Raw genomic sequence first — 27,396 nt, 5'->3', positions numbered from 1 at the left:
CTAGCTGTCTCTTTTGGGCACCTTTTCAGCACTATTTAAAAGCATGAACAATAAAGGGATTTATAGGGTTATTTTGTTTATTTTCTTAATAATTAGAATAGTAATTTTCATATTAATAATAGGTCTATATAGTTCAAAATCACTGTTTTGGAGAACTGATAGTTTTTCTCAGAGTACTTAAAAACTTCCAAAAATACCACTTTCTTGTTTGCTTAATACTCTTCAATTAGCAAGGCTTTTTAAAGATATATTCATCCTGCCCCCCCCATCACTTTTTATACCTCTTAATTAAAAATATATATATATCTTCACTATCAGCCTTCCCCAGATTTTAAGTATTTTTATTGTTTGAATAGATCTGGACTCTTAATAGTCAGTGTCATTGGGTCTAGAAAGACTTTCTTTTTAACCCACTTATTTTTTCTCTTAAAATATGCACAGAATTTGGTAGATTTAGAATTAATAAGCAAATAATGCTAACAACCTTTAAGTGGGGTGATATGTCAGGCAGGATCTTTTGTTGGAGCAAAGGCAAGGTGAGTGAGGATAGGATTGAGATCTCTTTAATATGTTTGTTACATGGTCCACCTCTTTAATGTTGAGCAACAGTATCAGTTTCATAGCACTGTCTAAAAGGTTTTTTAAGTAAGATTAATACTTTCTCATACTGTAAATATAGCATTTGGGAAATTTTTATGATACCCTTATTCTTTTATTTAAAAACCTAATCCCACCACATCCTATTAACATTTTGCTCAAATAGTAACATTTGTTCTCAGGCAGTTACTAAGTAGTTACTCATTTCAGTGATCTATTTGAGCAATAACATTTTGACTGTGTTTCTGTAAACTCATATCTTATTTGACAGAATAAGCTGGAAGGAAAAAGGACTTTGATGCTAGGAAAGAGATTGGCATAATACTGTGTGTGTGTGTGTGTGTGTGTGTGTGTAACTGTAGTTGTGGAGTATTGAACTTAACAACCCTGAGATCAAGAGCTGCACGCTCTACCAACTGAGCCAGCAGGCATGCATCGCTTTATATTAATTATTTAAGTAATGGTCCATGTATTTCAGAAACATTGTGTAGATTCATTTTTATGACTAGAGGGAGATTAAATATTTAGTTTTCCTGTTTATCTTTTCCTGCTGCTGTGACTATATTTTTAAGCAATTCAGTTGGGAGATGATGCAGTTTGCAGAAATTTCAGTGAAATTGAAGTTGCATTTAGTGAGTGATACGCTTAAATATTCAGGAATGTTGTAATTCAATTTGCTGTTCACTTTTATACTTGTTACCTTTTGGGCTCTAATAGAGAATTTCTCAAAGTATTTGATAGAATAATAATTCTAGAGAGTCTTAATGATCTGAGGGGAAAAAATTCTATTAGCCTGTATGTGTTTGGGAAATGCTAGATTTAAGAGAAGTAGATTATTTTGATATTGTAGCACTTTTCAGAGATTGTAATATGTTAATATGCTCATCAGTGGTCTGTGAAGGAAGATAAATAATAAAATTTGCATAATTTACAGACTTGACTATGAAATTTTTCACAGTGCATATTTTAGGAGTAGTATTTTAAGTTACATATTTTCAGAAAATAGTACCATACTGGCTTTCTCATAGTTTATTTAAGTTCACTAAATACTCTGTATCTACTTGTGTCAAACACTGCATTAGAGACACCATTCTAGGCTGTCTGGGAGCTTGCAGTCAGGTTTTGTAGGGACATAATTTACCGTCCTCAAACAAATGGCCATTTAGCTTTTGGCTATCAGAATGAAAAGCAGATTATTTGGTGGCCATACTTGTCCTAGTAGAACAGGTTGCTTCTTCTTATAGAAGAAAATTTTGACATTTTTATAAGTGTGGAAATATGATTTATGTTGTTTCTACATATAAAGTGTCATTTTCTACTTCAATATCTCTGTTTACTCTTTCTCCAGTGTAGAATACCTACCTTTCATGACCTTCTTTCTAATCCATATTCATTCAGTGAAATCAGTAGTGTTGGGGATAAGACCTTTTTTAAGATCTTTTTTAATTTTGCTTTTTCCCCCTTCCAATTTGAAAATTTCATGCTACTTTGTCACTGGATGAACTTATTATTGCCCTCATTAAAAATACTGTTTTTACTTGTCTTGTTATACATTGAATGCATCTCAAGCACTTGTCTTGTTTTTCCTCTACAGTACAGTATATATATATATAAATGATATATATATAATTAGTTGAACTAAATTTGTTAATAAGGCCTTTTAGTATTTCAAGTTATTTTTCTCTTCTTGCTGTTTTCCAAAAACTCAGATCTGCTCCGATGGTGCTTTCTGTCCTTGTCAATTTATATTTTTGTGGGTAGCCCTGGAATTATGATGAAGCCTGAAATTCCTATTTTCAGTGTTTTAAACTTGAACAGTTGTTTTTTTGTTTGTTTTCTGTTTTTGTTTGATTGGTTTTTGCATTAATCATTTAAAATGGAATCTAGTGGCAGATTCTGATCTTGGGGTTTAGTCAGAACACTGGTAGTATAAGTAATCCAACTTCTTAACATCATTCAAACCTAATTGTTATTCATCTTGTGTTAGAAACTGATACTGGGGTTTCCATCTTAAATATGTTTAACATAAAACTTACCATATTAACCATTTTTAAGTTCAGTGGTATTAAATACACTAGAATTATTGTATAGCCATCCCCACCGTTCATCCTCATAACTCTTCACCTTGTAAAACTGAAACCCATACCCATTAAATGATAACTTCTCAAAGCAATTAATCAGTTTATCCTCCCAGCCCATGGCAACTACCATTATGTTTTCTGTCATTAAAATTTTGACTACTCTAAGTACCTCATATAAATGGAATTGTACAGTAGATGTCTTCTGTGATTGGCTCTTTCATTTAGTATAATGTTCTTGAGGGTCATCCATGTTTTAGCATCTTACAGAATATCTTCCCTTATTAAAGCTGAATAATATTCCATTGTGTATTTGTACCATATTTTGCTTATCTTTTTATCTGTCAACAGACACTTGGATTGCTTCTACATTTTAGCTATTGTGAACAATGCTGCTATGAACATGGGTATCCAAATATCTTCAAGACCCTGCTTTCAATTCCTTTGAGTATGTATTCAGAAGTGGAATTTCTGAATCATACGGTAATTCTATTTTCTATTTTTTAAAGGAATTTCCATATTGTCTTTCACAGTGACTGTACTATTTTATATTCCCACCAACAATGCATAAGGGTTCCAATTTCTCCACATCCTCACCATCACTTGTAGTTCTCTAGGTTTTTGCTAGTAGTTACCCTAATGGGTGCAAGATGGTAGACATCTCAGTGTAGTTTTGATTTGCATTTCCCTAATTACTAGCGATGTTGAGTAATTTTTCTTCTGCTTAATGGCCATTCTTATATCTTCTTAGAAGAAATGTGTATTTAAGTCTATTGCTCATTTTTTGCTTCATTGTTGAGTTTTAGAGATTCTCTATGTATTCTATATATTAATCCCTTATCAGATTTGTGATTTGCATATATATAATTTTTTAATTTTTGCAAAAAATGACATTGGAATTTTGGTAGGGATTGACTTGGAAATGTAGTTTACTTTGGGTAGTATTGACATTTTAACAGTATTAAGTCTTTCAATGAGTGAGCATGGGATGTCTTTCCATTTATTTATGTTTTGTTTCAGCAGTGTTTTTGTAGTTACAAGTTTTTCTCATAAGTTTTGGTTAATTCCTAAGTTTTATTCTTTTTGATACTGTTGTAAATGGGATTCTTTTGTAATTTCCTTTTTAAATTATTCCATTCATCTACAGAAATGCAATTAATTTTTGTGTGTTGAGTTTATATCTTGATACTTCACTGAATTCACTTACTCTGTGTGTGTGTGTGTGTATAATCTTTAGGGTTTTCTACATATAAGGTCATGTCTGCAAACAGATAATTTACTTACTCCTTTCAATTTGTATACCTTTCTTTTTCTTCTTCTCTTGTCCTCATCCCTTCCCTCCCCCCTTCGTAATTGCTCTGAAACTCCTGGTACTGTTTTTGCATAGAATTAGTGAAAGCAGGCATCCTTGCCTTGTTCCTTATTTTTTAAAAATTTTTTAAAAAGATTTTATTTATTTATTTATTCATGAGAGAGAGGCAGAGACACAGGCAGAGGGAGAAGCAGGCTCCCCATAAGGAGCCTGATGTGGGTTTCGATCTTGGATGCCAGGATCACCCCTGAGCCACCCAGATGTCCCAGCCTTGTTCCTAATCTTAAAGAAAAATCAGTTTTTCAGTTTTGAGTGTGACATTAGCTGTGGGTTTTTCATATATGGCTTTTATTATGTTGAGATGATTTATTTCTATCCCTAGTTTATAGTGTTTCTTCATGAAAAGGTTAAATTTTGTCAAGTACTTTTTCTGTATGAATTGAGATGATCATGTAGATTTTTTCCCCTTCATTCTGTTGATGTGGATTATTACATTGATCAGTTTACCTATGTTGAACTGTCCCTTGACATTTTAGGAATATATCCCACTTGGACATGATGTGTAATCTTTTTAATTATATTGCTGAATTCTTTTTGCTGGTGTTTTGTTGAGATTTCTTTGCATCAGTGTTCCTAAGGGATATTGGACTGTAGCTTTTGTTGTACTGTGTCTGGCTTTGGTATCAGGATTATCGGGATAATTACATTATTATCAGGATAATAACATCCCCATAGAATGAAATGGGATGAAATGAAATGAAATGGGGGGATGAATGAATTCATCCCCATGAATGAAATGAAATAGGAAATGTTTCTTTCTCTTTAGTTTTTTTAGAAGGTTTTTTTTTTGTTTTGTTTTGTTTTGTTTTTTTTTAAGATTTTATTTACTTAATGCATGGGAGACATAGGGAGAGGCAGGGACACAGGCAGGGAGCCTGATGTGGGACTCAATCCCGGGTCTCCAGGATCACACCCTGGGCTGAAAGCAGCGCTAAACCGCTAAGCCACCTGGGCTGCCCTTTTTAGAAGTTTTAAAAGGCTTGGTATTAGTTCTTTAAGTGTTTGGTAGAACTTACTAGTGAAACTGTCAGGTCTATGTTTTTCTTTGTTGGGAGATTTTTGATTACTGATTCAATTTCCTTACAAGTTATAAGTCTATTTAGATTTTCTATTTCTTCTTGATTTGGTCTTGGTAGGTTTTGTGTTTCTAGGAATTTTTCCATTTTATCTAGGGTATCCTGTTTCTCAGCATGCAGTTGTTTATAGTACTCTCTTAATAATCCTTTTTATTTCCATAGAATTAGTAGTAATGTTCCCACTTTCATTTCTGATTTTAGTAATTTGAGTCTTCTTTTTTTTCCTTAGTTCATCTAGCTAAGGGGTTTGTCAATCTTACTAATCTTTTTGAAGAATGCATTTTGATTTTTGATTTTTTCTTTTTTTTTTTTTATTTCATTTATGTCTGCTCTAATCTGTCTTTCCTTCTGCTAGCCTTGGGTTTAGTTTGTTCTAATTTTTCTAGTTTCTTAAGTTGTGAAGCTTGTTTGTTGATTTGAGTTTGTACTTGTTTTTTAATATAAGTGCTTATAGCCATTAATTTCCCTTAATTAATTAATTAATTAATTCATTCATTCATTCATTCATTCATGAGAGACAGAGAGAGAGAGGCAGAGACACAGGCAGAGGGAGAAGCAGGCTCCATGAAGGGAGCCTGATGTGGGACTCGATCCTGGAACTCCAGGATCACGCCCTGGGCCGAAGGCAGGCAGTAAACAGCTGAGCCCCCCAGGGATCCCCTAATTTCCCTTTTAGCACTGCTTTGCTGCTTCTCATAAGTTTTTGTATATTGCGTTTTCATTTTCATTTGTCTCTTAAGTATTTTCTACTTTCCATGTGATTTCTTATTTGACCTGTTAGTTGTTTAAAAGTATGTTGTTTAATTCCGCAATTTTTGAATTTTCCAGTTTTACTTTTTAAATCTATTGACACTTAATATATGGCCTAACAGAGATAGTCTATTGGAAAATGCCTCGTGCACTTGAAGATGTATTCTGTTGTTATTGGATACAGTGTTCATTGTATGTCTGTTAGATTTACTTTGTATATTGTCTTGTTTGTCTTCTGTTTCCTTATTTAACTTTTATCTGATTTTTCTATCCATTATTGTGACAAGGATATTGAAGTCCCCAACTAGTACTGTTTAATTGTTATTTCTCCTTCCCGTTCTGACAGTTTTTGCTTCATATATTTTGATGTTGTGTCATTAGATCTGTTGAGATTTGTAATTGTTGTATGTCTTGCTGTATTGATCCTTTTATTAATATATAATACTCATGTCTCTTATAACCTTTTTTGATTTAAGTCTGTTATATCTGATACTAGTATAGCCACACCTACTTTTTTAGTTATTATTTGCATGGAATATCTTTCCATCCTCTTACTTTCAACATGCTTGTGTCTTTGAGTCTGAAATAAGTCTCTTGTAGACATTATGTAGTTGGATCATGTGTTTTATCCATTCTGCCAATCTCTATCCTTTGATTAGAGGGTTTAATCCATTAACATTTAAGTAATTGCTGAGAAGAAGGGACTTCTGTCATAGGTCTATTTGTTTTTTATGTGCCCTATATCTTTTTTTGTCCCTCATTACCTGCATTCTTATATTCTTTTGTTTAACTGATTTTATAATTTTTGGTAGTGAAGTGTTTAAATTCCTCTTTGATTTCCTTTTGTACATATTTTACACCTATTACCTTTGTGCTTACCATGAGGTTACATTTACATTCTAAAGTTATAACACTAATTTATATTTATATCAGGTTAAGTTCAATAATATACAAAAACTCCACTCTTCTACAGATCCATCTCCATCCCTTTTAGATTTTAATGTCACAAAATTACATCTTCATACATTGTGTGTTCCAAAACGTAAACTGACAATTCTTTTAAATGCAATAGTCTCTTAAATTATCTAGAAAACAATATTATCTTTTTCAAGGTTGCTTTGGTTATGGTTTTTTGTGGTTCCATACAAATTTTACAATTGTCTGATCCTGTGAAAAATGCTCTTGGTATTTTGATAGGGATTGCATTAAATCTGTAGATAGCTTTGAATAGTGTAGACATTTTAACAATATTTGTTCTTCAATCCATTAGCATGGAATGTCTTCCCGTTTCTTTGTGTCATCCTCAGTTTCTTGAGTGTTTTATGGTTTTCCAAGTATAGGTCCTTCATCTTTTTGGTTTATTCCTAAGTTTCGTATTGTTTTTGTGCTATTGTAAATGGGGTCATTTTCTTAATTTCTCTTTCTGCTGCTTCATATTGGTATGTGGGGATACAACAGATTTTTGTACATTGATTTTGCATCCTGTGACTTTACTGAATTCATTTATTAATTCTAGCAGTGTTTTGAAGTTTTTCAGGATTTCTATATATAGTAATATGTCACTTGCAGATAGTTGGAATTTTTCTTCTCCCTTACCAATTTTGATGCCTTTTATTTCTTTTTGTCATCTGATTTCTGTGGCTAGGACTTTATGTTGAATAAAAGTGGTGAGAGTGGTCATCCTTGTCTCATTCCTGACTTTAGAGGAAAAGCTCTGGGTAGTTTTCTTTTATTGTGATGTCTTTATCTGATTCTTGTATCAGGGAAATGCTGGCTTCATAGAATGAATTTGGAAATTTTCCTTCCTCTTGTAATTTTCTGGAATAGTTTGAGAAGAATCAGTAACTCTTCTTTAAATTTTTGGTAGAATTCACCTGTGAAGTCATATGGTCCTGGACTTCTGTTTGTTGGAAGTTTTTTTTGTTTACAGATCCTATTTCTTTGCTGGAAATTGGTCTGTTCAAATTTTTATTTCTTATTGTTTCAGTTATGGTAGGTAGTATGTTTCTTGGAATTTATCCATTTCTTCTAGGTTGTCTAATTTGGTGGCTATACTTTTTCATAATATTCTCTTAATCTTTTGTATTTCTGTGTTGGTTGTTACTTCTTTTCTCTCATTTATGATTTTAATTTATCTGGGTCCTTTTCTTGAGAAGTCTAGCTAGAGGTTTATCAGTTTCATTGATTTTTTTAAAAAAAATTTTTTTTCCAAGGAAACAGCTCCTGGTTTCATTGTTCTGTTGTTAAGTTTCTATATCGTTAATTTCTGCTTGAATATTATTTCTTTCCTTCTGCTGGTTTTAGGTTTTGTTTGTTGTTCTTTTTCTAGCTTCTTTAGGTGTAAGGTTAAGTTGTTTGAGATTCCTCTGGGTTCATTAAGTAGGCCTGTATTGTTACTTTTCTCTTAGGACCACTTTTTCTGCATCCCAAAGCTTTTGAACCAATGTGTTTTCATTTTCTTTCTTCCTTCCTTCCTTCCTTCCTTCCTTCCTTCCTTCCTTCCTTCCTTCCTTCCTTTCTTTCTTCCTTCCTTTCTTTCCTTTCTTTCCTTCTTTTTTTCTTTCTTTCTTTCTTTCTCTCTCTCTCTCTCTTTCCTTCCTTCCTTCTTTTCTTTTCTTTTCTTTTCTTTTCTTTTCTTTTCTTTTCTTTTCTTTTCTTTTCTTTTCTTTTCTTTTCTTTTCTTTTCTTCTTTTTTAAAGATCTTATTTATTTTTTCATGAGAGACACACAGAGAGAGACAGAGACACAAGCAGAGGGGAGAAGCAGGCTCCATGCAGGGAGCCCGATGCAGGACTCAATCCTGGTATCCCAGGAGTAGGCCCTGAGCCAAAGGCAGATGCTCAACCGCTGAGCCACCCAGGCACCCGTGTTTTCATTTTCATTTGTCTCTGTGTACTATTTTATTTCTATTTTTATTTCTAGCTTGACTCATTCATTGTTTAGTAGCATTGTATTTAACGTTTATGTATTTCTGTTCTTTCCAGATTCTTTTCTTGTGGTTGACTTCGAGTTTTATAGTATTGTAGTCAAAATAGATGCATGATAGTTTTTTTGAGTTTCTTAGGGTTTCTTTTGTGGCCTAGAACATGATCTGTTCTGGAGAATGTTCCAAGTGCACTTGAAAAGAATGTGTATTCTGCTCTTTTAGGATGGAACGTCCTGGATATATCTGTTAAATCTATCTTGTCCAATGTGTCATTCAAAGCCATTGTTTCCTTGTTGATTTTCTCTTTAAATTATCTGCCTATTGATGTAGTCTAGGAAGGGTGTGAAAGTGTGAGAGAACAAGACCTCAGCAGGTAAAAGAAACAATAAGAACAGGAACACACATAAATGGCAACAGCTGTGTGTATATGGCAAAAGTCAGTTGTTCCTACAATCAGTCCATGCTAAAAACAGTACATGCTGAAAACAGCAATGATGTTGGATAAGATAGCCCGGCCTGCAGAGGTCAATTTTCCCATCCCCTGCAGCTCCCTAGTTAATGCTTCTCTGAGACCTGTGCCGATAGTCACAGTTCGGTGCTGTCCCTCTCCTGAGTACTTTCTTGAGTTGTTTTTCCTTCCTTGCTTTTGCATACATTCTAAGGTAATAAAACTGAGAGTCAACCCTGACTTGGGGCTTCACCTTGGTGCCTGCACTTCTTGGTAGTACCTGGCGATACAGCCCCTTTGGGCCTATCTTTGTTCCAAAGAATTGGACTCCCAGTAATCATTTCACCTGTCATCAGAATGCACTGTGGGGAAGTGGTGCCCCATGTGAGGAGACTGACCTTCCAAGCATGGTACAGGAAAAGGGTTCCTGAATTTCATTCCAGTAAGGAACATAGGCAGCCTTGGAATAGCCTGGCATGCTTACATCAAGGTCATTTTAGGCTGTTAACCACAAGGCCTGTTTTGCTTTCTTCTTGGCTTGCTTTTCTCTGCGTTTCCTTGTCTTTCCTTTTCTTTTCCCTTTCCTTTCCTCAAGCTCAATATAGTTCCATTTCACTTTCCTCTACCAGCATGGGTGACTCTCTTTCTCTTGAGGAAAAAAACCACAAATTGCAGTTGCTTAGCCCCTAAAGACAACAGGATGTAAAATCTCAACAAGAGACTTTAAAGGTCAACAAGAGACTAAATTACTGGTAATTATGAGACAACAATGTCCGTGGTACCCTAGAGAGGGGAACCTGAATTTGGAGGACTGGGAGAGGATTGGCCATTGGGGAAGCCAGGCTATATAGGTCCTGTGAGGGTTTGACATCTATGTAGAATAGCCTTGAGGCCCTTCCAAGGCCAAGATAAGAACCCCTCTACTGAACCCGAGACATCAGCTTTGTTTTCTCCTCCTCTACCTCGTCCACCTCCTCTAGTGGCCCTACTCTTCCCACCACCTCCCTCTCTCACTCCTGAGTCATCAACCTCCAGCCATAAGGCCTTGTGCTTAAATAAAGACTCTGAGGTCTCACCCCCCTTTCCTGCTCCTCCACGCCCCCTCTCCGCCAGAGCCATCCACCATTAATTATGAACCTATCATGAAATGGTACTTTCAGGAGGGATAGCAAACTAAAGGTGAGATATTGCAAGCCTTCTCCATAATAAGGGGAGGAAATCAAGGCTCCAGACATGAGAGTCTACCCTTTGCAGTGTTTAAGGAATTTAGGTAGAGCATAGTTGAAAATGGGATTCAGAACTCATTTACCAAGAGGATTATAAAAGCCATCCGGCATGGTTATGAGATGACCACCTGGTATTGGAAGACATTAATTAAGATAGTTTTAACCACAGACCAATATAGTGTTTGGTTACAAGAATTTAATAATGCAGCTACTGCTCTCTCTCTGGAAAATCTGGAAAATGCAGTTCCTATAAAGTTGAGTATAATCACTGGGTCTGGCCCTTATGCTGACCCTTATGCCCAGCCCAGTTATAGAGGCAAGTTTTTAATCAGACGTTGCAGACAGCCTTGAGAGCGTGGAATAATATCCCTGAAGTCAGTGTACCCACTAGGTCCTTTGCCACTATCAGGCAAAAACCCACAAAAACTTCCATTTGACTTGATTAATAGGCTACAAAATGCTGTCATAAGGCAAGTTGATAACCTGAGGTTCTAGTGCTTCGATTGGCTTATGAGAATGCCAGTAATGATTGCCAAGAGGGCCTTGTTGGAGGGAACAATCATAACATTGCCAAAATGATAAAGGTCTATGAAGACTTTGGTATAGAGACTTATATGGCGCAAGTCCTGGCTGCATCTCTCCCACCTCAGAGATGCTACAATTGTGGCCAGGAAGGGCATTTGCAAAAGGAATGTTTAAAAAAAAAAAAAGTAAGTGCACCTAAACCCAAAAAAATGTCCTAAATGTGAAAAAGGTTTTCATTGGGCCAATCAGTGTTGTTCAAAGTTTGACTCTGAGGGGAACATTTCAGGAAACTGGAAGCAGGATACCAGCTGCCGCGCCCCAATAAAATTCCAGGAGCCAACCCTGGAATTTGTATGCCACCTCATGGAAGCCACTTCAAACAAGGTTGCCCCCTCTGGGACACAAGTAGCCAAACTACAGGCAAATCCTCAGGCAGTACTGGTTTGGATTTCTTGTGGAGGACCCTCTTTTAGTTGAGACTAATCAAGTAAAAGTTGTTCTAGCACAATAAGGGACCCTCTCTCTAAAGAGAATGCTGGTATCATATTGGGGAATTCAGTTGTCACCCATCAGGGCATCCAAATCCTTCTGGGACTAATAACCTCTAATTGTACTGGTCAAATCAAAATCAGGTCAACAGCGCTATCATTCACCACTGGAACATGTTCGCACAGCTGTTGCTTCCTTTTTTAATGCCTGCCCATAAAGAGAAAACAAGAGCCTCAAGGGATTTGGGAGCACTGGGGCTTTCTGAGTGGCCAGACTCATGGGAGGCCTTTCCTAACTTTTAATGTAGAACAAAGAATCAATTATATGACTCCTAGACTCTGGACCTAATGTGACAGTTATTGTTTCCAAAGATTGATTTCCTTTGTGGAAGACTTGTTACTCTTTTATAACTGTTAGAGCTTTGGGTAGAGCCCAAACCCTCTGAAAAAATGAAAAACCAGTCAAATGTACTAGGCCAGAAGGTCAAGTGGTCATGGTTTTGCCTTATGTCTTAGACCTTCCCATAATCTTATGGGGGCAGGATTTAGTCAGTGGAATGTTTGTATTGGCACCCCTTCTTCAAATTTGTCCTAAGGGCCACCGTCATTCTCCCACCACTCTGACTACAAACTGGCCCACCAGTTTGGGTGGAACAATGGCCTTTAAAGGGGGAGAAATTAAAACAAGCAACACTCTCAGATCAAGAGTAGTTAGAAGTAGGCCACACAGAGCCCTTACCTTGTCCCTAGAACACATCCATTTGCTGTATCCCTTAACAGTCTGGAAAATGGAGGCTCCTGCATGATCTCTGCCAAATAAATGCCCATATAGTCCCTATGGGAGCACTACAACCAGGTCTTCCAAACCCAACATTGATTCACAAAAGTCATCACCTCCTCATAATTTAAAGAACTGCCTCTTCACTATCCTCTGCACCAAGTTGGTAGAAGAAAATTTGCTTTCTCTTCGCCTTGTATTAATTCAGGAGCCCCACTAAAAAGATACTAATGGAAGGTCCTTCCCCAAGGAAGGTCAACAGCCCCAGTGTTTGTCAGGACTTTGTAGACCATGCTCTAATAGCACATTTGTGCTGAAGTTCTATATATCACTATATGGAGGTTACTCTCTTGGCACATCCAGACATCATCACAATGGCTAAGATACACGCCCATTTGGCAAATCATACCAGCAGGGTAGGCTTACAAATCGCCCCTGAAAAAGTTCAAAAGATGGAACTATGGAAATATTTAGGCTATATTTTTATTCAAAGACACATCTGAGGACAGGGAGTCACTATTGCAATTAAGAAAACTATGACCCTCAGCAACCTCAAAAATTGCTAGGGAATATTAATTGGCTTCGGCCCTCTATGGGCATTCCCACTTGTAGCCTGCAGCACCTCTTTACCTAAAAGGGAGACCCCAACCTCCTTTCTCCTCAAGTCCTTTCCCCCACAAGAAGGAAAAATTTAAGCAAATAACTAAATGGCACGGTACTCCTCACTTAGAATGTGTCACCCTTGGTAGTCTGATACATTTAATAATCTTTCTTTTTTTTTGTTAAGATTTTTATTTATTTATTCATGAGAGACACAGAAAGGGAGAGGCAGAGACACAGGCAAGGGAGAAGCAGGCTCCATGCAGGGAGCCCGATGTGGGACTCGATCCCGGATCTCCAGGATCACACCCTGGGCCAAAGGCAGGTGCTAAACCACTGAGCCACCCAGGGATTCCCTGCATTTAATAATCTTAAACACACCTACCAGTCCCACAGGCCTCCTCTGTCAACTCCCACATGTTGGGGTCCTAGAATTCAAGCCCATCACCATCCCCCCAATTAAGTACTCAATTTAAATAGTGGGTTTACCTAATTAAACAGGGCATGGATATCAAATACTGGGCAAGACCAGTTGTAATTAATCCAGGATTCAATAAGACGATTTCCAGGTGGCTCTCTACCAATCTGAAATCTTTCAAATAGTGTTAGTTGATTATCATGGAAACATTATTTTTTTTTTTCTTTGCCGCAAAACAAAGTCTTATAAGGCTTTCAGCTCCTTCCTCCTGCCCCCTTTACTGTCCTACCTGCCACTCCTATTCCTAATGCCTTAACAGTCTTTGTTGACTGAAAATTGGGTATGGACATAGCTCAAACAAAGTTCTTGGAGACATTTTCTTACTGTACGTCACAGCTCCACTCAGCAGACAGAACTCAGTGCTGTCATGGCAGCTCTTCAGTATTTGCTGACGCTGCTTACGTACTTGGTACTGTTCAAGTCATTGAAACAGCCATTACCCATGACAGTAACGATGAGATGCTTTTTGATATGATTAGACACCTTCAACCCATCAGAACAGAGTTATTAGTCTGTATCATTCATATCAGATCTCATTCTGGCCTTCCAGGCCCTTTGGTGGACAGCAATGAAAGAGCTAACAAAGTAATGATGTTTTCTACAACCATACAAGAAGCATTTGCTTTTCATCAGTTTTTCTACCAAGGGGCCAGAGCTTTGGCCTTAACCTTTAAGATACCTTTACAGCAGCTCAAGAAATCATTAAGACCTAACTGCTAGCGATATTCCCAAAATTGCTCCCCAAAGAGATCTGGCAAATGGATATCACCCATTATGAGCCCTTTGGGTGCCTTAAATACCTCCATGTCATCATTGATTCTTTCTCTGGCTTACTCCATGCCACAGCCCAATCAGGAGAAGCTGGTAAACATGTTAAAAAACATATCCTATCTATAATCACCACGAATGGGCTTTCCTAAACAGATTAAAACTAACAGTGGTCCTGCTTATACCTCCAAGGTCCTTGGGATCTTTTTCAAAAGATGGAATGTTGAGCATGTAACCAGCATGCATATAATCCAATTGGACAAGCCATTGTCAAACAGGCCAGCGGCCTTATAAAGGCACAGGTATGTAAACAAAAAAAGGAGGAATATGGAGAGAGATACTTCCCCTCAGGAACAACCTTATAAAGTCCTGTTTACTCTAAATTTTAAAAAATTGCAATGCATCAGGTCTTATGGCCATAGAACAATATTTTGTTCTAGCTCAGGAAAGGCCCAAGCCTCTAGTCCTCTATTGACATCCCCTATAAGGACTCCAGTGGCAGGGGCCAGTGGAATTATTAACATGGGGAAGAGAGTATGCTTTTGTGTTGTCTCCTTCAGGAACTCCTTGGATTCTGGCAAAAGCTATATAACCCTATGATGAGCTGATATCTGCAGGGATCAAACCCAGTTCTAAAACTTCAGCTACTTATAGTCCAGCCACCCCTGGAGATAATGATGAAGAAAAGGAGGATGGAAACCCTAAGCTCCATGATGCAGTCCTCTGGGCCAAGACAGGTTGACTGAAAAAAACTCACCGCAGAAGCAGAAAAAACTTTAGACATCCTGGGAACACCTATGACCCCTGCAAATTTACTCTTTTCCATGTTTGCATACATAAACATTAACTCCAAAGCTCCTAAGGTATCTATCTGTGCTGTTCATGTTATGGGAATTCCTTGGCTCTTCCCCATCTCTATGGGAAATCACACCTATTGGACACATATCTTGAACCCCCCCACCTTTGACTTCCTTTCCTGGGAGGACCCTGAACCCCCCATTTTCACCAATGACACCATTTACACAAAGGATAATTGGCTTCCCCCACCTGGCCCACTTCAGGACTGTGGAAAATTCTACAGCATACTTGGATATCACAGTGGATGACATAGACTCATTCATGATTCGTTCGTTCTTATTGAAGAGAGTTACCTTTCTGTGCTATAGTGTATACTATAGCCAGTAATTACTGTATTCCTTTTCAACTGCAATGATAAACCACATCTTCACAGGATCAGATCGTGTAAGGACAGTAAAATATCAAATATTCATCAGGACTGCCGGGATAGGGGGTAAAATCGGGAAAAAATTACTCTAAACCTAACATTCCTGTATGTTCCCACCCTTGGGTACAAATTGTAAAAGGCCTCGATTTGAGCTGGGGCACCTGTAGATCGACAAACTTCGCTGGGTTGCCCATGATACTGCTGAACAGATCATGGTTTGCTCCTCTCACTCCTGCATACTTGCTGTGTTCCATGAGCCTTCTATCTCTCAGACAAATTCCTCATTTTCTTATTACCCCTGGATGAAAAACCTTAATGCTAGCTACCAATTTCACATGGCTCACTCCCTTTATTACACATTTGAATATTACCCAACTAAACATCACTCTTATTTTTGTGCTCAAAGAGAGAGCTGAGGCATGGATCCCAGTCGACCTAATTAGGATTCGGGTTGGAGATTCTGTCTTAAGAACAGGAACATGCATAAATTGACAAAAGCCAGTTATTCCTGCCATCAGTCCTGAAAACAGCAATGATGGTGGATAAGATACCCAGGCCTGCTGAGGTCAGTTTTCCCATCCCCTCTACCCCCCTAGTTAATGCTTCCATAGGACCCATGCAGATAGTTACATAGGCAGTTTGCTGTCCCTCACGTGATTGCTTTCTTGAGTTGTTTTTCCTTCCTTCTGCATTCTTTACATTCCAGGGTAATAAAACTGGGAGTCAACCCTGACTTGGGGCCTCACCTCAGCACCTGCACTTCTTGGCAGTGCCTGGCAATGCAGTCCCTTGGAGCCTTTCTTTGTTACTAAGTATTGGACTCAGTAATCATTTTGTCTCTCAGCAGAACATGTGATGTGTTATTACAGTCCTCTGTTACAGTGTTGTTATCGATTAGTTCCTTTAGGTTTGTTATTAACTGTTTTATGTATTTGGGTACTCTCATGTTGGGTGCATAAATATTTATGATTGTTATATCTTCTTGTTGGGTTGTCTCCTTTATAATTTATATATCTTTTTTGGTCTCTCTTTATAGTCTTTGTTTTATTTTTATTTTTTTAATTTTTTTTAATTTTTAAAAATTTATTTATGATAGTCACAGAGAGCGAGAGAGGGAGAGGGGCAGAGACACAGGCAGAGGGAGAAGCAGGCTCCATGCACCGGGAGCCCGATGTGGGATTCGATCCCGGGTCTCCAGGATCGCGCCCTGGGCCAAAGGCAGGCGCCAAACCGCTGCGCCACCCAGGGATCCCCTATAGTCTTTGTTTTAAAGTCAATTTGGTCTGATATAAGTATTGCTAATATGGCTTTCTTTTGACATCCATCTGCATGATAAATATTTCTCCATCCCCTCACTTTGAATCTACAAGTGTATTTAAGTCTAAAGTGAGTCTCTTGCAAGCAGCATATAGATGAGTCTTGTTTTCTTATCCATTCCGTCACCCTGTGTTGATTTATATTTGATTTACATTCAAAATAATTATTGACAGATAAGTATTTATTGTCATTTTATTATGTATTTTGTGGTTGTTTCTGAAGATCCTTTCTTGTCTTTCTCTCTCATGGTTTGCTGGTTTTCTTTAGCGATATATGTGGATTTTTTTCTCTTTATTCTTTGCATATTAGTACTTTTTGATTTGTTGGCATCATTAGATTTGAATATAACATCCTCTGCATATATTAGTCTATATTAAGTCAGTGGTTGTTTACGTTTGAACCCATTCTTTACTCCTCGTGTTTTAGATATAGGTTGTCATATTTTACATCCTTTTATTTTTGAGTTCCTTGACTGATACTTTACAAAAATACTCATTTTTATAGCTTTTGTGTTTCCTTCCTTCATACTGTCACTTCTGGTCTTCCTTACTGCTCAAAAAGGAAAGGAAACTCTTTATCTCTCCTTCAGTTCTGAATAATAATTTTGCTGGATAGAGTATTCTTGGCTGTGGATTTGTCTTGTACAGTACGTTTTATATATCATGCCACTTCCTTCTAGCTTGGAAAGTTTCTGCTGAAAAATCCCGATAGCCTTATGGGTTTCCCTTATATCTAACTGTCTTCTTTTTTTTTGCTGCTTTTAAAATTTTTTTTATTCTTTTTACATTTTGCCATTTTTATTATAACATGTCTTGGTGTGGATCTGCTTTTATTGATTTTGTTGGGATTTGTCTGTGCCTCCTAGATCTAAATATTTGTTTTCTTCCCCACATTAAGGAAGTTTCCAGCTATGACCTTCAAGTAAATTTTCTGCCTCCTTTTCTCTCTTCTTCTTTTGGGATTCCTATAATGTGGACATTTTTACATTGGATGAGGTCACTACTGAGTTCTGAGTTCCCTAAGTCTATTCTTGCTTTGCATAGTCCTTTTTTGTCTCTTTTGTTCATCTTGCTTGCTTTCCATTACTCTGTCTTCAACCTCATTCATTCATTCATTCCTCTGCTTCTTTCAGCCTGCTATTAATTGCATCAGTCATGTTTCCTATCTTGCTTATTGCACTCTTCAACTCTGATTGTTTCCTTTTTATCTTTGTTTTAAGGGTCTTAGTGATTCTTTTCTCAACTCCAGTGAGTATCCTTATGATCATTGCTTTAAATAGTCCATCAGGCAAGTTACTTCTACTGGTTTTGGTTAGATCTTTGGCCATGACCTTGTCCTATTCTTTATTTGAGACAAATGAGGCTCTGCAAAACTCCTGGGTTGGGAGATGGGATATGGGAAGGGGTTTGGGCCAGTCTAATGGGTGCCTGCCATGCTTGAACTGAGACAAGGCTGACTAGGGTGGGCAGTTCCACCAGAGTATGGGTGGGCTTTGGTGTCAGCAATTTAAATGGGGATTATTGGCACTGTACTGGTTCCCGTGGGTGGCTCTGTGCTTATGCTGAGGGACCAGAGAAGGAAATGATGGCTTCATGTTCCTTTGTTCTGGGAGATCTCTGGGATATACTCTCAAGATGAGGGAATGACCTTCCCACTGTATGCCCCAGGTGCTCTTCAGATCACTGTTTTCACTTGGTATGTCTGAGGGTTATTTGCCCTGCTTTCTCTCACAAAGCAGCCCTGGTACCTCTGGGCTTTCCCTGAGCCAAGCCCTCTGACCTTTATAATTACAAGTCTGAGGCCCCACTAGTTGCAAGAACTCGGTGAAATTTGACCCCTCTTGCTTTCCAAGCCAATTCTTATCCAGGATTCATTTTCTCCAGGCACTCTTTCGTGTGTTAGTGTCTCACACCCTTATCTACCACCAAAGCCGTCACCATCTGTTTTTTTCCTTCCCAAGCCATGTTTCTGCACTTTCTACTTTCTTCAGTATGGCCTCCTCTCTACCTTTAGTTGTGGAGTTTATTCTTCAGGAGTCAGTCTTCAGGAGTATTTAGGATGTAGTATTCAGGATTTCTGGAGTATTTAGGATGACAGTTATCTAGTTGAATTTGTAGATTGAGGCGAGGCTGGGGTCCTCATACTATGCTGCTGTCTTTCTCTCTCCATCACACTGTAAATTTTTTTAAGTTTTCATTCAGATTCCAGTTAGTTAACATACGGTGTAATATTAGTTTCAGGTGTACAATATAGTAATTCAGTACTTACATATGACAACAAATGCTCTCTTTAATCTCCATCACCGGTTTAACTCATCCCTTTACCCACCTCCCTTCTGGTAACAGTTTGTTCTCTATAGTTAAGAGTCTTTTTCTTATTTTCTCTTTTTTTTTTCTTGCTTTTTTGTTTTGTTCCTTAAATTCCACATATGAGTGAAATCATATGACATTTGTCTTTCTCTGACTTATTTCACTTAGCATATAATACACTCCAGCTCCATCCACACCATTGCATATGGGAAGACATCATTCTTTTTCATGGCTGAGTAATATTCCTGTGTGTGTGTGTGTGTGTGTGTACACGTACACACCATATCTTCCTTATTCATTAATCATTTGATGTACACTTGGGCTGTTTTCATAATTTGGTCATTGTAGATAATGTTATAAATGTCACACAGTAAATTTTTTAAAAAATATTTTATTTGTTTATTTGAAAGAGACAACACAAGGAGGGTGGAGGGGCCAGAAGGAGAGGGACAAGCAGACTCCCCGCTGAGCACAGAGCCTGACAAGGGGCCCAATTCCAGAACCCTCAGATCATGTCAGATGTTTAACCAACTGAGCCACCAGGTGCCCCCACTGTAAATTTTTGAATAAACAAATGTAGTTGAATAATTCTTTTCCCTCCTTTTTTTTTTTTTTAAGTTTTTATCTTTTCCACAAAAGTGTGTTGGGAAAGTATAGTAATCGACTGTGAGCTTTTTGTGGGATTATGTATTTAATGAATTGTTGCTGTAAAATAGAAGTGATTATTATTGGTTTGGGGAATTTTCTTCTCAGTGATTTCAATAAATTTTTATACTACAAGAGCAAGATATTTTTAACTTCGGAAAGAGCCCTTTTCCATGTTCTTTTTTTTTTATTTTTTTTAAAATTTTTATTTATTTATGATAGTCACCCAGAGAGAGAGAGAGAGAGAGAGAGAGGCAGAGACACAGGCAGAGGGAGAAGCAGGCTCCATGTACCGGGAGCCCGATGTGGGATTCGATTCCGGGTCTCCAGGATCGCGCCCTGGGCCAAAGGCAGGCGCCAAACCGCTGCGCCACCCAGGGATCCCTCTTTTTTAATATGGCTATGTGTGCCCATACATCTCACTTCCAATTAGGCTTTTTCTCTTCAGTGTTTCTTAAGTAGATTGCTTAAGGAATAGTTCTAGGACAAAACCTTCTAACTAACTTAATATAGTGTAAAATATAATTTTGGAATGGATTAAGTTTAGAAGCTCTGTCTTGCCTAAAATTTAAAAAGTAGCAGTCATTTCCTCTTTAGTCCTCCTCACGTATGCTCGTTATGCATGGTAAAATTGAACGTATTTTCTTAAAACTGGTTGCTTTTAGCACTTTCTCTTGATATAATGTGTCAGTTAGTGCCTATACACAGTCATCTTAAAGACTGTATATGTAATTAAAAATTCCTAATTTTTTTAAAGGCAGGATCCACAGCACCATTGTTTATTGACCAGCCAGAGGAACCTGAGTCAAATGTAACAGATGGCCTAGAATTATTTGAAGACAGTCAACTAACTAGTCGCTCTAAAGCAATAGCATCAAAAACCAAAGAGATTGAGCAGGTGAGAATTCAACCTTCTTTAAGTACGTAATCTTTTGTTTCTGTCACTTTACACATTGTATTTAGAACATTTATTGAATAAATATAGTTCATTTTATTGTTTTCACTTATGACTCTGAAATTAGAATGTAAAAAATTACAGAAATTGTTTGATTTGATTTCACAATAATACTGATTAGTTTGGTTCCCCATTCTTTACTTTTTATTTTCTAAATAAAACTTTTTTTAGAGAATATCAATATGCTTGGTAGTATGAAGCAATTGTAAACTATTAAAATTAACATGGATGGGCTGAAAGAAATGTTAAATATACCAAAATGTTAACAGATGTTATTTTTAGAATATTGGGATTACAGATGTTTATGTTTTTCATTATACCTTTAAGAATTTTTCAAATATTGAAAAAAGTAAAGGATAAGTACATAGATTTAATTTTAATGATGTCATTCTGAAAAGTTAGGATCTTTTTTAATAGTTTAAATAGATTGCTTAAGGAATATTTATAGGTCAGAACCTTCTAGATATATCTTACTATACTATAAAATATAATTTTTGAATGGAATAAACTTAGAGGCTTTGTCTTACCTATTGAGATTTAAAACCTTTTACTTTTAAAGCCTCTTCACATATGCCATTATGCGTAGCAAAATTTAAAATGTTTTAACATGGAAATATTGCCTGTCTCATAGTGTATTATCACTCACAAGGATTAAATGAAGTAAATAATATTTGAAAGGGTCTTAAAACATATATAACATGCACTACAAGTGTTTTTTTCCCCCCAATATAATTAACATACAGTGTTATATTAGTTGCACATATACAGGATAGCAATTCAACAATTCTCTAAATTACTTACTGTGTACAAGTGTCTTTGATGTTGTTACTCTCCAGTGCTTTAAGTAAATGTCATGTTGTTATATAGTCTTCTAAAACTTTTTAAAGAATAAAGTTAGATCTTTTCTCAGGGTGCTTTCCACTTTCACATCAATTAAAGCCTATTTGCCATGGTTGGATAGGAGATCATCTTCATCAAATCCTGATTGTGATTGTACAGTTCATATTGATGCCACCCCAATGGCAAAGGATAAGAATCTAGATAGGAGATTTGTCATATAAGCCAGAAGAGCTTTAACTGGAGATGATGAGCAATGTCAAGTGCCTAGAAGAATAGAAGGAGAAAAATATCTTTCTCAACAGATTGAAAAAATCCTGTTTAAATTGGTAATATGAAGATGATTGGTTCCTTTTAGGATATTACTTAATTGAGAGCATAAATAAAAGGTTTCCGCCTCAGATGTATCCTCAACATGGATATGAATATGTGAATATCATTACCCTATGTAGAATTACTACCCATTTGTCCTTTTACTCTTCTTTTTCTCTGTAGTTTGTTTGTTTGTTTGTTTGTTTGTTTGTTTATTTATTTATTTATTTATTTTATTTATTTCCACTTGGAACATGTTTTTATTTGCTTGTTTGTCTCCCCCTCATCATAATGGAAGCTTCATGAGAGCTATGTGTTGTTCATTACTTTATTTCCATTACCTAATATAGTGATTGGCATGTAGTAGACTCAAAGTATTTTCTGTAAATAGTGGATAGAGTCATAAACCTAGAAGTGACCTCTGAATAGCCCGAGTCACTGTCTTAACCTGACCGCCTAACACAGTGCCTAAGCCCAGCACTTTGTAGTAAGTTCTTGATAAGTGTTTATTGAGTGAATGACTTAATATTTTTCTTTTCCACCTAAATAGCAATTCTTTATAGGAAAAGCTCTCTTGAGAATATAACGGGTAGAAAAATTTGACTGAACTACAGGTTTGGGGAATTTGGGGTTGTCATTTATTAATATATCTATTATCTCCTTTTATTATTTATGGTTTGATTTATTTGATCTTGAAAAGATGAGCTATCAGTCAGATATATAGCCTAACAGTATACATAAAATTGTTATTTAGTATGGAATTAGTTTTTTGAAGTACTTTATAGCCATCCATACATGTTTGACCTAAAATATGACTAGATTTCTATTTTCACCTTCCAGTTGTTCAAAAACACATGAAAAATCTGACACCTTATAAGGAATATTGAGATTATTATAACAAAGACCGATGACCAAAAGACAGAAAAATCTGGAAAGACATTACTATATTCTGTTATGACCAGAGAAATAAAAAGTTATTAGAAGAAAACTTAATAATGTTAAATAATCTTAAATGTTAAAAATAAATTATTGTGTTTAATGTTACCATACTCTGTTTTTAAAAGAGCACTTTGGTTTTCATATATTGGCAAGAAAATCAAACCATAACCCCCCAAGATGTCAGAAAGCTAGCAAATAATCATATATAATTATTTTACAAATCTGTGTCTAAAAGTTATAGTGATTTTTGAAAATGAAAAAGCTTTAAGGGGATTTTCCCCTCATTTTCTCTATTTTAACTTTTGTACATTTTATTTTTAGAGGTTAAATGCCAAATGGATAGAAATAATGTAAAGGCTTTAAAAGCCAGATGGTAGTTACACAGCTGTCCAGTAATTATTCTTTTTTTTTTTTTTTAGTAATTATTCTTTATATTTTTCCACATGCTTAGAATATTTCATTATTTTAAAAAATGAATAATAACCCAAAAAAGCCCACATAGATGAGGCTAACAGTTTAAGCTTAGAATAATATAGAAATGTAAGTATTGGTATAATGCCCAAGCTGCTTTTTTCTCTGTTACATCAAGTACAATATGTTCAGGTATCTTGTAAGATAAATTACCACTGATAATTTTTTTTAGGGTATCTATAAGTTAGGTTCTTCACTCTTTGAATCCCAAGGAAATCATTAATTCATGGTAGTATTGCAATATAAAATAAATTTAATCTCTAGACCAAAATTTGGTTTAATTGAATATGTCCACAAAATGCCTACTTGATGTTTAAGGGCATGCATAGGGAGGTAGTTTTTATCCGAATCACTTCATTGAGAGAGCAAGTTCATCTTCTTTGCCACATTATTGCCATCTCATCCCTGGGCATATAAGAATTCTGACAGGGTTGGAAATGTAGATGCTTTTTGAAAAAGCTTCCCATGTTATAGTCAAATATAGCAGAGAACTACAGTCTAAAATACTTGAGCCGGAAGATAGCAGTTGCATTTCTGAATATTGTGTTACTAGAGATCATATGAATCATCCCACTTGTACTTGAATGTCCTTTAGTGGAGATAATTCATTCTATTGCCACAACACATTTAGCCTCCCCACTGACAAGATCTGGATTAGAGTCTTCTATCTTCTTTCTTCAGTTAGAATTAGATAATCTGAGTATATCTGGGATGGAGTGGATATATACAATATGCATATACATATATTGCCTAGATCGTACAGCTATGAATGTCAGGGTTGCTAAAATCCTCCTATACACACAAGTAGCAGAGAAGCAGTTACCTAATGAAATAACTACTAAAGATAGTAACTGCTGTTTATTAGGGTTTTTTGCTATGCAAACTAATAGTCTTGAAGAAAGAACTTTCCATCTCTTCCCCCTCAAAGCACGGTACTTACTTTGTGATTCTCTGTCTACCTTTGTTATACATCTGTGGGGCTTATTAAAAGTAGAGCTTCTTGGATTTCTACCATAATTATTCTGGTAAATAGGTTATCAGAGCTTCCCAAGTTTTAATATGCACAGAAATCATACAAGTATCTTGTTAAAGTACATTTTTTTGACTCTGTAGGTCTGGGATGGGGCTTGAGATCAGAATTTCTTTCTTCCTTTTTTTTTTTTTTTTAAAAAAAAATGATTTTATTTAATAATTCATGAGAGGCACAGCGAGAGACACAGGCAGAGGGAGAAGCAGGCTACATGGAGGGAGCCTGATGTGGGACTGGATTCTAGGCCTCCAGGATCACAGCTGGGCCGAAGGCAGTGCTAAACTGCTGAGCCACCCGGGCTGCCCCGAGATCAGAATTTCTAACGTGTTCCTTGGTGATGCTGATTATCCTAATCTGTGAACATATTTGGAGTAAGGAATTAGAAGGAGGTGATTATTTTTTCTTTAGTTCTTCTCTAGTTTTCTAATATGTTCTAAAAGCCTGAGAACTATTACCACCCTAGTTTTATGTAAACTAAGGAAGTTTTATGTATTTTTAATTGATGTATAATTAACATGCAATAAGATCCATAGATCTTAAATATTCAGTTGGATGAATTTTGACAGTTATAAGACTGTAAGTAGCACCTATAACAAATATTTATTAAAGTCTTTTTCAGAACAGTTGATTATACTGACAGCAGTAAAGATTTAGTCAGGAAGTAAAGTTATGATCATGTCTCAAAATCATATGATTTGATGTGGTTTACGTTAAATACCCTTCAGCCAAACCATTAAGGTTGTATTTTAAGCAGTAACAGACAAGCATAAATTTCAAAGGACACAAGAGATTATGCAGTGAAAAAAAAGTTTCCTTTATAATTCTTAGCTGCCCAATTTCTTTTCCCAGCATATAGACTATATAACATACATATAGACTATAATATACATATAATATACATATAGATATACATATACCAGCATATAGACTATATAACATACATATGTATGTATGTTATACATATACATATATGTTATACATATGTATGTATATGTGTGTTATGTATGTGTATACACTGTATACAGCATTTATGTGTGTACATACTTTGTGTGTATCTATATACATACATCTGGATCATGATTGGTCCTCATGAGTAGAGATAAGAGTTGGTATATGTGTCTCCATATTTTTTCTTTAAATATAAGTGGTGGCTTACCATGTACCCTGTTCAGTATATCCATTTTGTACCAGTGTATATAATTAGCCACCATGATAAAAAGAAAAAAAAAGGTGCATATGTATTTTTAAAATATACAAATATTACATTTAAAATGAGCAGGTTGGGGGACATCTGAGTGGCTCAGCAGTTGAGCATCTGCCTTTGGCTCAGGGCGTGATTCCAGGATCTGAGATCAAGTCCCGCATCGGGGTCCTTGCAGGGAGCCTTCTTCTCCCTCTGCCTATGTCTTTCTCTCTCTCTCTCTCTCTCTGTCTCTGATGAATAAATAAATAAAATTAAAAAAAATAAAATGAGCAGTTTGGGAGGGGAGTTGGTATAGTTGTGGTTATCAGATGCCTGTGATTGTGTCTTATGAAGTACTGTATCAGTTTTAATGACTGCATAAGAGATCACCAGAGTGCCTGGTGATCAGATTTCTGAATCCATGTATTCTGAAATCTGTGTGTTTTAAAACACCTCTTGTGATTCTCATGGCAAGCCCAGTTTAAGAATAACTGGAATATCTGAGATTACAGAGAGAATCTTCATTTCTTGCTTACCAATCATTGTCAACCTTTCTCAAAAATTTTTATTAGTAGATAGAATTTATAGAATCTAAACCAATACATTTGAAGGGCTATGCCTGAAAATATTCTTTAAATGCATTATTCATGGTGTTTCTTAAATCATAGAAAATTATAATTTGTAGGGGGGGAGAGTCCATTTCTTTTTATTTCTTATTTGATGGATAATAACTAGAAAAAAATTTTAAAAGTACCATGAAAGCAAATTCATTTTTTAAAACCTCTTTAATGGTCTCTTTCTCTGTGTCTCCCATGAAGAATTAAAAAAAAAAAAAAACTAAAAAAACAAAAAACAAAAAACTTTTCAACTATTTCAGAATACTATCTATCCTAACTCTGTCCTGATGTTGTTTTATGAAAATACTAATATTTCTACCTTTTAAGTAAGTCTCTTGAAAGAAGGGTAGGTTATATATTTACCTGATAATGTATAGTTAAACTGTAGATAGGAATCCTCTCCTTTCCTTGCTTCAGTTAGTTAAAAAATATCAAGTTAATTCAGAAGTAATTTTGTTGCCTGTCTAGGTCCTTAGATTTATAGGTTAATAAGGTTTTACTGTAAGCCTAGATCAATCTACTTAATATATAATTTTTCTTTTCCTTTACATTCTACATGTTAACCATTTTCTTGTGACCCTATGGGCTGCTCACCAGCTTTCTTTCCACTTTTTCCTCAGAATAAGTAACTTAGACTGAATAGTCTTAGATCCCTTCTTAATCTAAATCATTTACAATTAGAAGCTAAATATTGCTGCTTCTGTACACACTGCTGTGTGTAGCTAATTTCAGATTAAGGTATAGAATTTTTAGGTGTTTTGGGTTTTTTTGCATTTTAATAAGGACACAGATTCTTATATTAAATTTTTTTTTAAACTTAGATATACTGTTGCTATGTATCAGTCAGTAATTAGTGTTTGTTGAGCTAATGAATTGTGTAGAAAATATTTTCTTCAGTAAATAAGATGTCACATTTAATCAGTGCTCAATCTGTGGCTCTTCTCTTTTTACAGTGTCTAGCTAGCTTCAGTCCACTGTCAGTATAGCCTGATGATGATTCCCAGCACTCTCACTAGTTCTTGCTTCTTCTCTCTCAATGCATAATAGGATGTTTTTGTTTTACTTTTAAAATAAAATGGGTAGAAGATTAATCAAATGTCCCATCAACCATCTGAAATGTTAACTAGAGTTAGAGATATGGAAAAGAAACAGCTTTTAACACATGATGGACTAAAATGAAATTGTTTTCAAAGCAGTGGCAGCTCTATTGTATATGCATGATCTAAGCATTTCATGCTAAACTTACATAATAGAAACATTCTTTGTTTTCTCTTTTTATCAGGGCAAGTAACAAACTTCTTAAAAGTGCAGCTCTCACCATTATCTTGTCTAGACATCAAGTCTGCCCTACTTTATTTAACAATCCATTATTACCAACCACGTGTTCAGACTTTACATATATAGATTTAGTAAAATGTACTTGTGTAAGATTTACTCCCCAAAATT

The 27,396-nt window shown here is 36.0% G+C and overlaps 1 protein-coding gene across 50 annotated transcripts in view; it reads left to right on the top strand.

Annotated features, from left to right (window-relative positions):
- PPHLN1 (periphilin 1) overlaps positions 1-27,396 on the top strand; it is a 139,480-nt gene that overhangs the window by 84,469 nt on the left and 27,615 nt on the right. For 28 of the 50 annotated variants that reach the window (XR_012002894.1, XR_012002892.1, XR_012002890.1 and 25 more), the window contains one exon: positions 20,364-20,504. Coding sequence is in view for 40 of the 50 variants with exons in the window: in XM_072765551.1 (XP_072621652.1) it covers positions 20,364-20,504 (141 nt within the window). In the remaining 10 variants the exon portion in view is untranslated. Of the gene's footprint in view, positions 1-3,026; positions 3,159-20,363; positions 20,505-27,396 lie in introns of all 50 variants that reach the window. The other 22 variants (XR_012002888.1, XR_012002889.1, XM_072765549.1 and 19 more) reach the window with 1 other exon arrangement.

This window comes from Vulpes vulpes, chromosome 8, assembly GCF_048418805.1.
Source record: "Vulpes vulpes isolate BD-2025 chromosome 8, VulVul3, whole genome shotgun sequence".
Classification (NCBI taxonomy): domain Eukaryota; kingdom Metazoa; phylum Chordata; class Mammalia; order Carnivora; family Canidae; genus Vulpes; species Vulpes vulpes.
This window is presented reverse-complemented; position numbering and strand designations above follow the sequence as displayed.